The sequence below is a fragment of the Tachypleus tridentatus genome, chromosome 4 (genome assembly GCF_004210375.1).
Source record: "Tachypleus tridentatus isolate NWPU-2018 chromosome 4, ASM421037v1, whole genome shotgun sequence".
In the NCBI taxonomy this organism is placed as follows: Eukaryota; Metazoa; Arthropoda; class Merostomata; order Xiphosura; family Limulidae; genus Tachypleus; species Tachypleus tridentatus.
The window spans coordinates 43211028-43224703 of record NC_134828.1 but is presented as its reverse complement, the minus strand read 5'-3'; the positions used below and the strand labels follow the sequence as shown (position 1 = coordinate 43224703).

The 13676-nt window shown below is 31.0% G+C and overlaps 1 protein-coding gene across 4 annotated transcripts; it reads left to right on the top strand.

Annotated features, from left to right (window-relative positions):
* The first annotated feature begins 458 nt into the window (after positions 1-458).
* LOC143248976 (uncharacterized) lies at positions 459-11579 on the top strand. Of its 4 annotated transcripts, none has more exons than XM_076498055.1 (5): positions 459-582; positions 4066-4357; positions 4824-4997; positions 8867-9018; positions 9658-11579. In XM_076498055.1, the coding sequence occupies exons 2-5, from the start codon at positions 4117-4119 to the stop codon at positions 9982-9984; spliced, it is 894 nt and encodes a 297-aa protein (XP_076354170.1). In that variant the 5' UTR covers positions 459-582; positions 4066-4116; the 3' UTR covers positions 9985-11579. The 4 variants fall into 4 exon arrangements, with proteins under 4 accessions (XP_076354170.1, XP_076354168.1, XP_076354171.1 ...); XM_076498053.1 differs by lacking the exon at positions 459-582 and adding an exon at positions 675-999; XM_076498056.1 differs by lacking the exon at positions 459-582 and adding an exon at positions 693-938.
* Positions 11580-13676: the final 2097 nt, after the last annotated feature.

The window sequence follows — 13676 nt, the reverse complement described above, 5'->3', positions numbered from 1 at the left end:
TGTTTTGTTGTTGTTTTTTCTCGTTTGTTATTTATGTTTTTGGTTGTGCTTTGTTTGGGCATGGGAATGGTGCTAGTGTTTCTGCGTGTTTTTGAGTTTTTAGTTGTTTGAATATTAGGTTTATTTGCATTGATTTTTGTATTTACGGATTTTGTTTATTTTTCGTATTGTTGCGTGTGATACTACATCTTGTACTTGTTGATATGTATGCATATTTTCTTCCAGAATTAATGATTGTATATTATTTGTAGTTTGTGGTTGTCGGGTTTGATTGTTTGTTGTGTAACTTGCTTTACATATCTTTTTGCCTAGTAGAGGCTTTCTAATTAACTGAATGTTCTTTCCCACTGTTATAGCATTTTGGCTTATCCTTTATACAGTTTGGATTTATCTGTCGTGTTTATAGCATAATCAAATGTTTGATGTGAGGAACTTTCCTTAACAAAGTCAAATGAACTAGTACTTGGTTTTTGCTGGAGTTTGTGGATTGCAGAATCCGTAGTCTCAGTTACGTTTTCCAAATCCCCGAACGAAGTTGGTGAAGTGGACTTACGTTTCGTGTTCAACATTTCAAGCCCATAGGTATGAGAGAGTTGACAGGGTTTATTTCTGCATATACAAGTATTTTACTCTCATTAATTCTATTATTAGAGCCACCTACATTTGACTTACTCTTCGTAATTTTAGTGAAAGGCTTTGTTGTAATGCTCTTGGTAGGCCATAATCGTTCTTTTCAAATTTCATAATGTCGTTAGTTGGTTTCCTTCCCTCCGTGGAGGGGTCGACAACTATCTGGGCGATTGTGTTACAGTTAAATTTTGTCGGGATTTGTTTGCGAATGATGAGTGTCTGCAGAAATCCACAGCTGATTCCTTTGTGTAAATAGGTCGTTGTGCCGCCCTTTTATCAAAGTGAGGTATGCTGAAGGAGTTCAAGGGGTGAGCAAGCCTGTATGGGAGGGTACTAACTTAACAGTTTGGTGTGTTCTTGAGGAGAAAAGTAAGATTTATTCTCACCAATCAACAAACCAAGTTCTTTCTATTTACGCTAGTGTTAAGCCTGCTCGTATTTGGCACGATTTTAATTATCCAATGAAAATGCCGATTGGTTTTAAGATTAAAAGTTTTATTTTATTTATGTCCTATCCATATCTGTTTTCTCTATGTAAATAAATGGTCATTTTATTTAATTAATTGCCTTAATAGTTTGTTGAATCCGTTGTGCGGTATGAGTACCTTTCTTGACTTTGGTTATAACGCTCCTCCACCTATACAAGTATATTGCTCTCGAGTAAACATGGCTTCGGATGGTAGCGTTATAATGATGTAGTACTGTAAATCCTTTAACTGTATCTCGTGAATTAATTAGAAGGTGAGTGAACTTTTTAGTGTAACTTAAAAAAATTGTATTTGAACTAAATGACAATGTGAATAATAAATTAACGATAAACAAAACCACTAAAAAAGTTGAATTTGCTATCTCGCAGGGTCACTAATTATTATTTAGTAGTAATAGTACCGCAGAATAAACATCTATCTGACGTTAAGTTTCAAATCTTAAATATTCTGAAATGGAAATGTTTGATTTTATTTTAGGCCTAACGCTAATATTACGTGATGCATAATAGTGCTAATATTACACTAGAACTTGCAATTGTTAAATGCTTAAGCTGTAATTAGTTAAACTCACAGCAACACAGAAATTTGTCGAGTAATTACTAAATTAGGTACTTGTTTTTTTTTGTAATTGGAGCGTTCGCGAACTTTCTACTGGATTTTAAGCGTCAGTATCTGACGTCTTTGCTTTCGAGTTTCGTTTCAGTATCTGGCCTCTTCCAATGTCATTTACTTAGGAGTTCGGACATTGGTGTTAGAATAGCACAATTTACATGTATGTTATTAGTAGATACAATTTATTTGGTAAACCATAGATATTTGGTCAGTAAAAGTTATGGTGAAAATATTTTCACCAATAATTTGGCCAGTTTGACATATAATACTGATATTTGTGATCGATATACTGTCGAGAAGAAACAAGCTCGATGTCGGAATAGTGAGTAACAGGAAACTACCCTTAAACTAAGCTAAAGTTTGCAGATGAAATATGTTATACAGTGAAGATTAATAATTTCACAATATACATTTCTTTGGAGTTACTTGAGCTTCAGTTTAATGCACTAACCAAGTACACATACATATGAGAGGATGTGGTGTCACAACAGTAGTATATATTAGAAAAGAGACAAATGTCGATAGTAAGTTGCTGAATTTTAAGTAGATAAATATTCCAACAATAAAGGAAAAACCTCAGAATATATTACATTGTAGAAAAAGTAAGTACTCACACATTTTGTAGTTTGCAGAATTGGGAGAACTCCTCAACCTGTACTGTAATATTTTCATAAACTGCATTTTAACTATTCAGCTGTACTGGGAGTTGTATGTCTTCTCAAAATGACATAAAGCAAAAAAAAAAAAAAAAAAAAAATTCTGGTAATTTGTTTATGAACCGTCTAATGTTTAGAGGATTGGAGCATACTATTTCAGAACAATAAGAGGTCTGTTATTCCATTGTGGATGTCCTGTCCACTAAACTAAATATTTAAAGACACCTTTTATTGAAATATTTGTTGAGCCTTTAATTGAATTTAGTCTGTCCACATCTTTTGGCAATCCATTCCAAAGGCCAACTGCCTGTTAGAAAAATAACTGTTTTTAGCTAAAGATAACTTGTATCCTTCAAAAAATATTTATCACCCTTGTTATATCATTCTTACCAAGGTCACTCCCATCAAATTATACATGAAAATTTAGATTATGAAAACTAATTATGTTGCCTTACATTTATTATAATTGAAAGCAATCTGTCATTTATTTATCCAGCTTATCAAGTGATCCAAATTGTTTTGTAAAGGAGCAGCATCCTCTTCACAACAAGCAACACCTTAGTTCTTATCATCAAGATTTTTTAATAATTTATTGATCATTCCTTCATCTATGCTATTAAAGGACCAACAAAAACATATTGACAAATGGCTTAGATACCCACTTCAATACCCTTAATGGAAATATCTGTTCAAGTAACTCATCTTTTGCAGCTTGCAAAAGGTTAAATGTTAATGCAAGTGATTATAGTAAAGGTATTTAAATACTACTTTTGCAGGTTCATGTATGTATTTGGGGTCAATAACTGACAATTGGTAATGTTAAAGAAAAGGGGTTGTTGGAGAAGTGTAAGAATAGTTTAATCATATCTTTGAAAGCTTAACTTTAGTGTAACATAGCATAATTTCACTTAACAAAACATAAAACCTTAATAAAGCTCATTTATATTAATGGTTTGTTTTATATAAAATGTAAACATTTTTTGTGAGTCCTTGTATTGAAGTCAGATTTCAAGCAGCTTGGTATTGGTGTTAAAATATGTAAGAGTATGTGCATGTTTTGTAAATTCTCTTCAATGTTAATTTCATTAGCAGTCTACTTGGATCATTCAGTGAGTTGAGAAAATGAATGGTAGATGGGTTTTAATTATGATAAATGCAAGATATTTCATGTGGGTTATCATAATTTGAATTATAAGTATAATTTGGATGGGAATAACCTTAACAGTGTCATTGAAAGAAAAGGATCTTGGTGTAATGGTTGATAAGTTTCAGAAGCCATTCAAGCATTTCATTGTTGCTAATGGCAGAGTAAATAGGATTTTAGGTTGTATCTAAAGAAATATTTAATGCAACTCTAAAGAGGTTATAAAGGAAAGACATTGACTTGATAGAAAAGATTCAAATGAGGGTTACTAAACTGGTACCTGGGATGGAAGGGTTGTTGTATAAGGAGATATTAAGATCTATAGAATTGTTTTCTCTTGAAAAAGAGAAAATTTAAGTGTTTAAGATTGTAAAAGGAATAGATAATGTTGATGTATCAACATTTTTCATAATTAAATGAGAATTATAGAACTAGGGGACACGTAGATTTAGGCAAGGTAGAACTTGCAATGAAGATCTATGTAAATAACTTGCTTTTATTAGAAGTCAATGATAATTTTATATATGATGAACAGGTTAAAACAGTTTCCTATTTGTATTGTGGCTATGGATAAACTTGACCAAAAATGATTCATAAGAAGAGTGAACACCATCTTGCATATTGTTGGCTACCATCTGAAACATCTTACCAAATTTGGAAGGAAAACTGGAAGTATCGTACTTCTCGACGACAAAGAGAGTTTCAGCATGAACCTTTTGATTGGAATGGACAGAACTGTGATTGCGATGACTTTGAAGAGAGTAATTCCCCTTTACCTCCATCTCGACTGCAGTTGAAACATCTTCAGTTGCTGGAACAAGCTGAATGTAAGTGACTGTTCATGACAGATGAAAATAGAATTAAGCACTTTCAAACCACATTTGTAAATTTGAGTCAGAGTAGATCACAAGTATCATTTGTTGATGTTTTTATATGCATGTATATTTATACAAAAACAGTTGATATTTATAGACTTTCAGTATTTACTACTGAAGTAAACTTTTACATTATTGTATCTGTGTAAGCAGGGTGCTCATGTTAATATTATAAACTGTATTTGGATTACTAATGTTAAAATTGTGGGTTAATTTACTTTTATAATTCTTTAGTACTAAAAAAATCTGAGAAATAAAAGTTAATTAAAGGAGATTAATTTTTAATTGTTATAATAATAAATTTTAGTTTTGTAGTAGCTACTACTAGCTATCAGTTTTTTGCCCTTCATTTCATCTAAGTTCTTCATCCACATTTGAATGCATTTTGATATTATCCTGACATTTCTTTCATCTTTAGGTGAAGGATGTAATAAACTACTTTTCTGTGACAAGGGTGTTCAGACTTCTGAATCATGTGGTCAGCTTTTCTTCCCAGAAAAGGGTGTTCAAACCAGTCTCAGTAACTTCGAGCATTTGGAAGATACACAGGAACAACCAAAGCATAAGGAATTAATTCATCAGGCATCCTCAGGTACATTAGACACTAGTCTTCATAGCAATTTGGTAGCAGTAATGTATTTATTTTTATTTGCTAATCATGAAGTTATTTTCCGAGAAACAGAATTTCTATTATAACTTTTTTGTTATCAATTTGCTGCTGTATATTTATTTTAGTGCCTACACTTGTTTTTGTTTAGTTTTCTTTTTTTTTCATGTGACATATATTGTTGGCTGCACAAGTGCTGACTGTTCTTGAAATTTGTAGAAAATTCTTGAAAGTGAGAATCAACTGTAATTTTTTTTATGAAAACACACTAAATCATTGTTGAAGCATCAAGAAAATCATACTATTTTTATATAAAAACTGATGTGCAGAGAGACATAGGAGTATTATTGTTGGACAATTACAGTCAGTGTACTATAGGCCTCAGAAGTTGTAATTGTAATTAATGCCTATTGGTTGGAAGACTGCAGAATTGGACCAGGAACAATTATAGATTTTGAACATTTCAAACCATTCGATTTCAGTGAATTACTTCATACATTATTATTTTTATGAAGTATTAAATATTTACCTTGTGAACTTGTAACCAGTGTGAGGCCAACCGAACTAGCAAATTTAAGTGAGATGCAACAGTATCAACTCATAATTAATTTGTTCATTGTGGTCCTGGATCACTGATAAAATATTCAGTCTAGAGCAGATATAAGACTCAGTATTGTGTGTAAGTTTGTAAAACTGTCGTATATAAATCATTATTTGTAATAATTGGTATTATACTTTTTTTTTTGTATAGTAAAATATATTTATGTTAAAAAATTTTGGAAAATTTTGTTTATCAATCTTGTTGGCAAATACCATAACTTTGATACATATTAATATTTAATCAACTTGTAGATTTAAATTTTGGTTATTTCAAATAGTAATACATTAACTTGCACAACACAATAAATCAGAGACTCATCTGTAATAAATTATAATACATAATACTTATCTTCAGCAGTTATGTCATCATATCTGGCACGTTTGTGAGATGTGTCACATGAAAACTTTGTGATTTATGTATTATAGAAAATACATGTAAATATTGTGTGGTTTTTACAATGACATGTTTGTGAGCCTTGCATTACCTTTAAGTTTTGTGACACATGGTATGTTTGTTATGCATGGTGGTGTGTCGTATAAATTAATATATGGACAAGATATCATTATGTCCTTGTAGACTATATTTGCACACCCACCTGTGAGAAAAGTAAAATATTAAACCCATCATTTATATTTCAGGTGCATTAATGGTTAGAACACTCATCTCGTAACCTGCAGGTCGTGGGTTTGCATCCAGTCACTAAACATGTTCCTCTGTTTAACCTTTAAAATGTGATGGTCAATTTAACTGTTCATTAGTAAAGAGCAGACAAACAGTTGTAGTTAGTAGTGTTGACTAGTTGCCTTCTCTATAGCCTGTCATTTCAAAAGTAGGAACAGCTAACTTAGATGACACTTAAAAACATGTTATTGAAGTTCAACACAGTTTTTAAGACAGTCATCAATGTTCATTTTAACCCTTTCTTTTACACTGTTTTCTGTTTCATTGTTTGAAAGTATGCATGCAGAAAATTGAAACATTCATTAAACTTCAAAAAAATCAGAAATGATCCTAATAGCACTAATCCTCATTTCAGACTTTTCTGAAAGTCAGTATCCTTTCTTAGATAAGTTTTTTATTCCAGGTGAGGCCTAGCTAATGATAAATACATTTTTTGACTTGCAATCAGTACTTCTGTAAATACACCCTAAAATTCTAGTAATTTTAGTAACAATAAAAGTACTGCTTTGTTGGTTTGAACAGCTAATTCAGCACTTTCAACTAACCTAATATTTGACACAAATATTAGCCATGTACTTGGCCATTTATACTCTTGATTCATGTTATTCTGTAATATGTTGATACAGCTGTATATACCTGAGGAAACTTTGGTAATTACATCCCTATCAATATCATAAATTTCAATAAGAAAAACAAAGAACTAAGCACTGACTCATGTTTGACTGTACTTCAGCAGTAACAATTCTGTTTTATCCCATTCAGTTGCTACTAACTTATTTTTCTCCAGCCCCCCCACTGATGCAGTTTTTGTAGCTCATTTATTGTAGTACTTTATCAATAGCTTTTTATCCAGATATCTTCAAATAAGATAATGGATGAATAAGGTATGACTTCTCTTTCATGAGCCAACTTCAGGTGACTGACTGCAAATTCGATCTTGATGCTTCAGTTTTCCTGGCAAGTCTTAATTTTACACATTTTAGTTTTTGTTTTTCTTTTGAACTGAACCCAGGACTGGACAGGCCAACTTCAGGTGACTGACAGCAAGGGTGTACTTCTTGCTTCAGTCTTCTTGGCAGGTCCTAATTTTACATATTTTACTTTTTACCTTAATTGCCCTATACCTATACTGTACCACATCTTGTCTGGCACAGATAGCTTTGTGCCAATAAACATTGAATACCTACCTACCTTCCTCTTTCATGAATCCATGTTAGCTTTCTTATTATGCTATATTTTACGAAATTATTTTCTAAAACTACTTTTTAAGTTTTATCAGAGTAGAGTTTTTCCTAGCACAGAAGTAAGACAAAGTAACCTATAGTAGCCAGGGCAGCATTTATGTGTACCTTAGGAAGTAGAAGTAACAAACTCCTCAATCATTAAGCATGCTTCTACTGTCTACTAACTTAACAGAATCAAAGACAGAGACTCGCGTACCTTATATTTTGTTTTTTATGCACACAACAAAAGGCTTAACAAACCATTTTTTGTGTGGTGTGTTTTTCAATCCTCTTTACTGTATCTTTTATGTTTTTTGTGTGGTATGTTTAAGCATTACATTTTGTGATATTTGTTTGAAACTCTTGTGCTACATGGAAATTTGTTTTCATCAGTAACACACTTTTTTCTTCCAATTAATGCTGAAGAGGAAGAGATGATTTGAGCAAAATGTTTTTAGTCTCTTCATTAAATATTCTCAATCTTGGAAAAATGACACAGAACATTCTTCAGTATTCTCACTCCCAGAGAAATATAACACATCATTCTTTAGTCTGCATAAAATTTTGTCTCTTACTTAAGGTAGATTAGTAAGAAGCGAACACCATTTAGTAATGTGTATGAGCAGGAATGTCAGTTTTAAGAAGAAAAGGTATTTACAGATGTCTTTTTGTTCTTTGCTGATGATGTAATAAGTGTGAATCTAATGTTAGCTTTTATTAAAAGTATTTTTTCATTCTCACTACCATTTCTTGTCATTATTTGTAACGTACTTGTACCTGTCATTGCGAAGGACCCACTAAATCTAAAGAAATGTACATTTCACTGTTGTGTGGTTCAGCTGTTGCATAATGTAAACTATGAATATTGGTAAATTAAGTAGACATATAGAGTTCAGAAGGTGTTTGTATGTTGATCAAGAAGACACTGATAGCTCCACACATGCAAGTCAAATCAGAATTTTGTTTATCATGTTTTCTGAGAACTGTGTTTTGGTAACAATTTCTTCTGAATAGAGGATAAAAAATGGTTTGTCTATTTGTATTACAGTGTGTGACTTGAAGATGAGGTATAAAAGCTGGAGAAGAAATTAAACCAGTAGGACAAACATTAATGATACAACTCATGTTAAAATGGAAATTGTCTTTTTTAGGTTAAGATGAATGTGGGAATAATTATCTTTATTCAAATGTAATTTTATCAGAAATAATGGATCTGTTGATATGTTCTACTTTCTTGTACTGTTAAAATGAATTAATTTTTTTTCATTAATCAAATAAGACAAAAGTACGATCTTTAAGTCTGGCTGGAGTATTAAATGATCATTGAAAGACTTTTTTTTTTAAATCAGGGTCTGAAAAATGCACATCAAAGAATCGACCAGTAACTGTAAGAACTAGAAAAGACCGTCCAAAGTCACCTTTTGCTCCTTATGGGTGGGCTGATAACTGCTCCGAAATGAGTGGTAAAAGAACATTCAATGTAAAAGCATCAACCAGAAATGTAGGTAGTATTTCAGTTTCAAAGGGTTTGCACTGTTAAATAACATTATTCTGTTTTAATTTTACTACAGATTAGATTGTAAGTTGTAAAGTAACATGATTACATTTTATTGGAACTGCTACAGTGAGCCATAATAATTGTACAAATACTTTGTACTGTTAAGTAAAGTGGATACGTTTTGTTGTAATTTCAAGGTCATGTGCTGTGATCAAATAATTTTTTAATAGTAAAACTTATCAGTTGGTTTAACTAGAAGTGGATGTATTAAAGAGTATTTAGATGGATCTTTTCTGCTAATCAGACATTTATGTAGTGTTCATGTAAAAATACTGATATTATTCAGGTAGTTAGGACTTAAATGTAATCTTTTACTGTCTTTTAATCTTACTTTTGTGTTAACACATGTACAGATTTAGTCACTGTCTGCAAAATCATATTTGTCAGGTTGAGATTTTAAAATAAAGCTACTGAAAAACCTGACCGTGTTTGTAAAACCATTTTACAGCTAATTTTATATGTTATGTTTGTTAAATTAAATGTAAAATTCTACCTTAACTTCGAAGAACATTGTTTCACACTTCATAGTTTATCTTATGGTTAATTTATATTATAGCTTATAATTATCTTACTAACTCTCAGATTCACCCATCAGCAGTAAGAGCAAAGAGACAAGTTGAATCTCTTAATTCTACCTCCATTCAGCCTCAAATCATTACCTTTTCTTCTAAAGTGGTAGAAGATACTTCAGAGCTACCAGAGAAAATCCCTGCTACATTTAAGGATCCACCTGAAAATTTTCCACAGAAATTTCATGATGTTCCCCTTGAAAAACTCTCCACTTCAAACTTTGGTTCTGCTCAATTTGTCAGAGATAAATTCCATCCAGTTGCAAGTAATTCAAGTGCTGTTTTTATAAAATTGGATTATGACCAGAAATGGTTGACTGAGTATAAAAAAAAGTTTTAATTGTGTCAAATATTGATATTTACTTTCTCATTATTTTCAGTTAATAATTCTTGAAAATATGTGAATGTAATTTTCATTAAATTATTGTGTTTTATTTTTGAATGAGTATGGTATAAAGTAAAATATATATTTTTTAGGAAGTCAAATTTACACTCTTATGTTTGGAGATTTTAGGGTGCTGAACCAATTGTGATTTTATATCAAAATAATTTAAAATTCCAAATAATTATCAATACCAAAATCAGGATAAAAAAATTTGATTTCTACTACTGTTTTACATAATGTCACATCTTCTTCATATAAGTAGTTTTCTCTATCGTAGACACACTGGAAATTTTATATTTAAATAGTAGTAGACATTGTATCTTTAAATTGGAAGAAGTAGCTAATGTTGTGCTAGTTTATTCACCATTTTTCATATATACATAAATCCTAAGATTCCAGTAAAGTGGAAATTCAACTTTTATTTCTTATCTTTACTTTAATTTGGATATTTAAGTTGAATATGATGCTAGTTGGTAGCAATTAAATACAGAGTGGAACTTTTGAAGTTGCTTTATTATATTACATAGTAATTTGTTCCTGTGGTGGGACCACTGTATCATAAGTTTTGTTTGTTGCTAAACTAGCTTAGTTCAACTGAGAATTCCTTTATTATTTTATGAACAAGAAACTTTTGGAATTCATTAAATTCGGGTAGCATTTCCATGCCATCATTCAACTTTATCGCATTATCATCATCACTGACCAAAGGTTTTGATCTGTTACACAGAAGGAAAAATGAGGTGAAAAATTGTTGAACATTAGCTAAATCATGTTTTATGTTTATGCTTCAAAAAACTTGGAATTATGAAATTATGGCCTCAAAGATTAACTAAAAATATCCATTTTTAAAATTAAAAGAATGTTTTTAATTTAAAACAAAAAGAAATCAAAATTTAGGATTGGAGCACTTTAGAAAATGTTCATTTAACAAACTTAATATGTTTTTTAAACTTCATTCCAGGTTTTGTATCATATCATTAGTGAATGTTTTGAGAGATAATTTTCATTAATATTTAAATTGAATGAATACATATTTATTAGTTATTTTTCTTGATAATGTCAAACATGTTCAGTCTAAAATTGTGCATGTAGAGTTTATAGACTGGAATAAAATAAAATTTGAATAAATCACTACACAATTTTACGAAACTTTAACAAATCTTTCAGTGTGTTACAACCTGAAGGAAGAAAGCAGTGAAACTAAAAAAGTGGCCTAGGTAATAAGTGTGGGTTTTTATGTAAAATGGTAAACATTTTTAGATTGTGATAACATTAACTAGATTGTTTAGATAAAACAAAAGTTGAAAATGGAAGACTTATATAAGTAGCTTCCTCATAAGCTTATACTGAAAAAGGTCTTCAAAAACTGTCATGTTAGCCTTCTTTACCAAAACATTTTCAGTAGTTCTATTCTCTGTTATAAGAAAATTGGTGCCAATGTATACCTTTGTTTCATCTTGAATACATTTCCCAAGACATTCATTAAAGATTGTTCACTTGTCCAGCTTTTATATGTACAAGTATAACACAAAATAAATTATTTTATAGCAGAGCTTAGATTTTCTGTTAATTATTATAATTTAAATTCTTAAAGCTGCAAGATCCATCAGGTTAGCCCAAATAAAATCTAAGAAATTGGAATTGTCAGATTGAATGGCCCATTATGTAAACATATGTTGATGCAGACCCCAATGATTGTAGCATAGCCACTCAAAGTTTGCACTACTGAAGGTGGTCATTCAACAGCAGCACCCACCATAAGGATTATGTCCAGCTTTAAACTGAATAACAGGATTAATTCACTCATAACATTCCACATATAAAAGCATAGGGTATGTTCAGATGTATAGTTGTATTGACTTTCTGTCTGTAGCCTTGCAATCTAAGCACTAGGCTATATTCAGTCTGATATTTGGTACTTAAAACAGATATACCAAGTTAAAGTATTATTAGAAATAATTGTAATTTGTTGTTATTCTTTTACATTTCACTAATAACAATAGTGACCCATGCAAGTTAACAATAAATTAGCATTAAAGCCTTCTCCCCTTTGCTTCTGTGATGCATTGATATTACTTCTGTAATTACTCGTGTCAGTCACTAGTAATAGAAATTGTATGTTCAGAAGTTACTGTTTACAGAAATACACTTCTGTAGTAGAAACTTTTAAATATCATCCATCTAAATCTGCTGTATGACAACTCTTACTTACTAATGGTAATGAAAAAAGTTAAAAAGAAAAATGCAGGTTTTTATTACATAAAAGTTGGAACATAAACCACAGAGGTCCAGTTACTTTATGGCTAAGTGATAACAAGACTTATCCAGAAATAGTAAAATAAACTGCAACAAGCTCTTGTTTATGGAATTCTGAGATAAATGAGAATTTCATACATATTATTTCCTCTTGCCCCTTTATGTGGATTTCTATACATGAGGAGACATTCTAAATAGAAGGCTCTATCACAGGAATTTTTAAAACTTCAAACTACTCAGCAGTTTTCATAGGGAGACCTTCTGTACTGATTAGCTGTAGGTTTAGTTTTTATTTATTTATTTTTTCTCTATTAATTTGAGGGGCTGTAGTATGAAGGGTCCATCAGTGTGTTGCCTCTATTGTGCCAACATTAAATATGCCACTGAGTGTTGTTGTCTATGTGAGATAAAATTTTTATTTTGTTATGGTTTTGTTAACTATACATCTATTATTACTTCTCTCCTTTAGTTCATCTTTGAATTTTTAGTTATATTAAAGTGCCAATTCATTTCATAGTTAGAGAACATTGAATTTGAATATTGTGAAACTGACAAAAGCTTCTCCTGGCAGAGAAGTAGAAATATTAATGTTGTGAAAGATTATGTAAAGTAGCTATTAACAGTGTTTTGGGAATAGTTGGTGTGTATTCACCAGTGCTAATGAATTTTTTTGTGTAATAAAGAATATTATCATTCAATGCATAGTATTTAGATTTATTCAAAGACTGTAACTGTGAAAGAATTGTCTAGCAGTAGTCCATTTTTAAATGGCAAAACATTTATGCAGTAGCTTACCAACATCCAAGGTTGGAGTTTCTTCTGTAGAACCAGTAGGAGGTCTAGATAAGTAACTGATTCTCATTTCCTTTTCCGTAAAGTATTTTGTGTTAAATTCTGCAACATTATCGGACAAGTTCTAAGTTGTCTAACTATTTCAATGCACCACATTCAGTGATAATTGTGAACTATTCTCCAATTCTGTATATTTTTAACTGTTCTACAGCCCAGACTATGGTTTGACATTTTAATTCTGTAGTACTATAGTTTCTTTTGAGGACTGCTGTGTTCTACTAGCATATGTTATGGCACCATTTTGACACAGAACTTTTTAAAAAAATAACAGCAATTAACAGTAATTTGTTCCAACTGTATCTTGTGAATTAACTCATTTAAAGTTAAGGACAGGTTTTTATTTAGTGGTTAGACCATGAGGTTACATCTCAGGTGACTAACTAATTTACATAATCTTTCACAACATGAATATCTGTATGTCACTGACAAGGGAAACCTGTACCAGTTTCTTAATGCAAACCTATTCAGGTTTAATGTGCGCTAGCTAGAAGGTAAATTAGAAATTTAATAAAACTAAAAGTTCATAGTTGAACTAAACA

Excerpts from the sequence above, each read along its gene's own strand:
- LOC143248976 (XM_076498055.1), top strand. The coding sequence starts at position 4,117 with ATGATTCATAAGAAGAGTGAACACCATCTTGCATATTGTTGGCTACCA. Across the intron at positions 4,998-8,866 it reads AATTCATCAGGCATCCTCAG|GGTCTGAAAAATGCACATCA; the intron begins GTACATTAGACA and ends TTTTTAAATCAG. Across the intron at positions 9,019-9,657 it reads TAAAAGCATCAACCAGAAAT|ATTCACCCATCAGCAGTAAG; the intron begins GTAGGTAGTATT and ends ACTAACTCTCAG.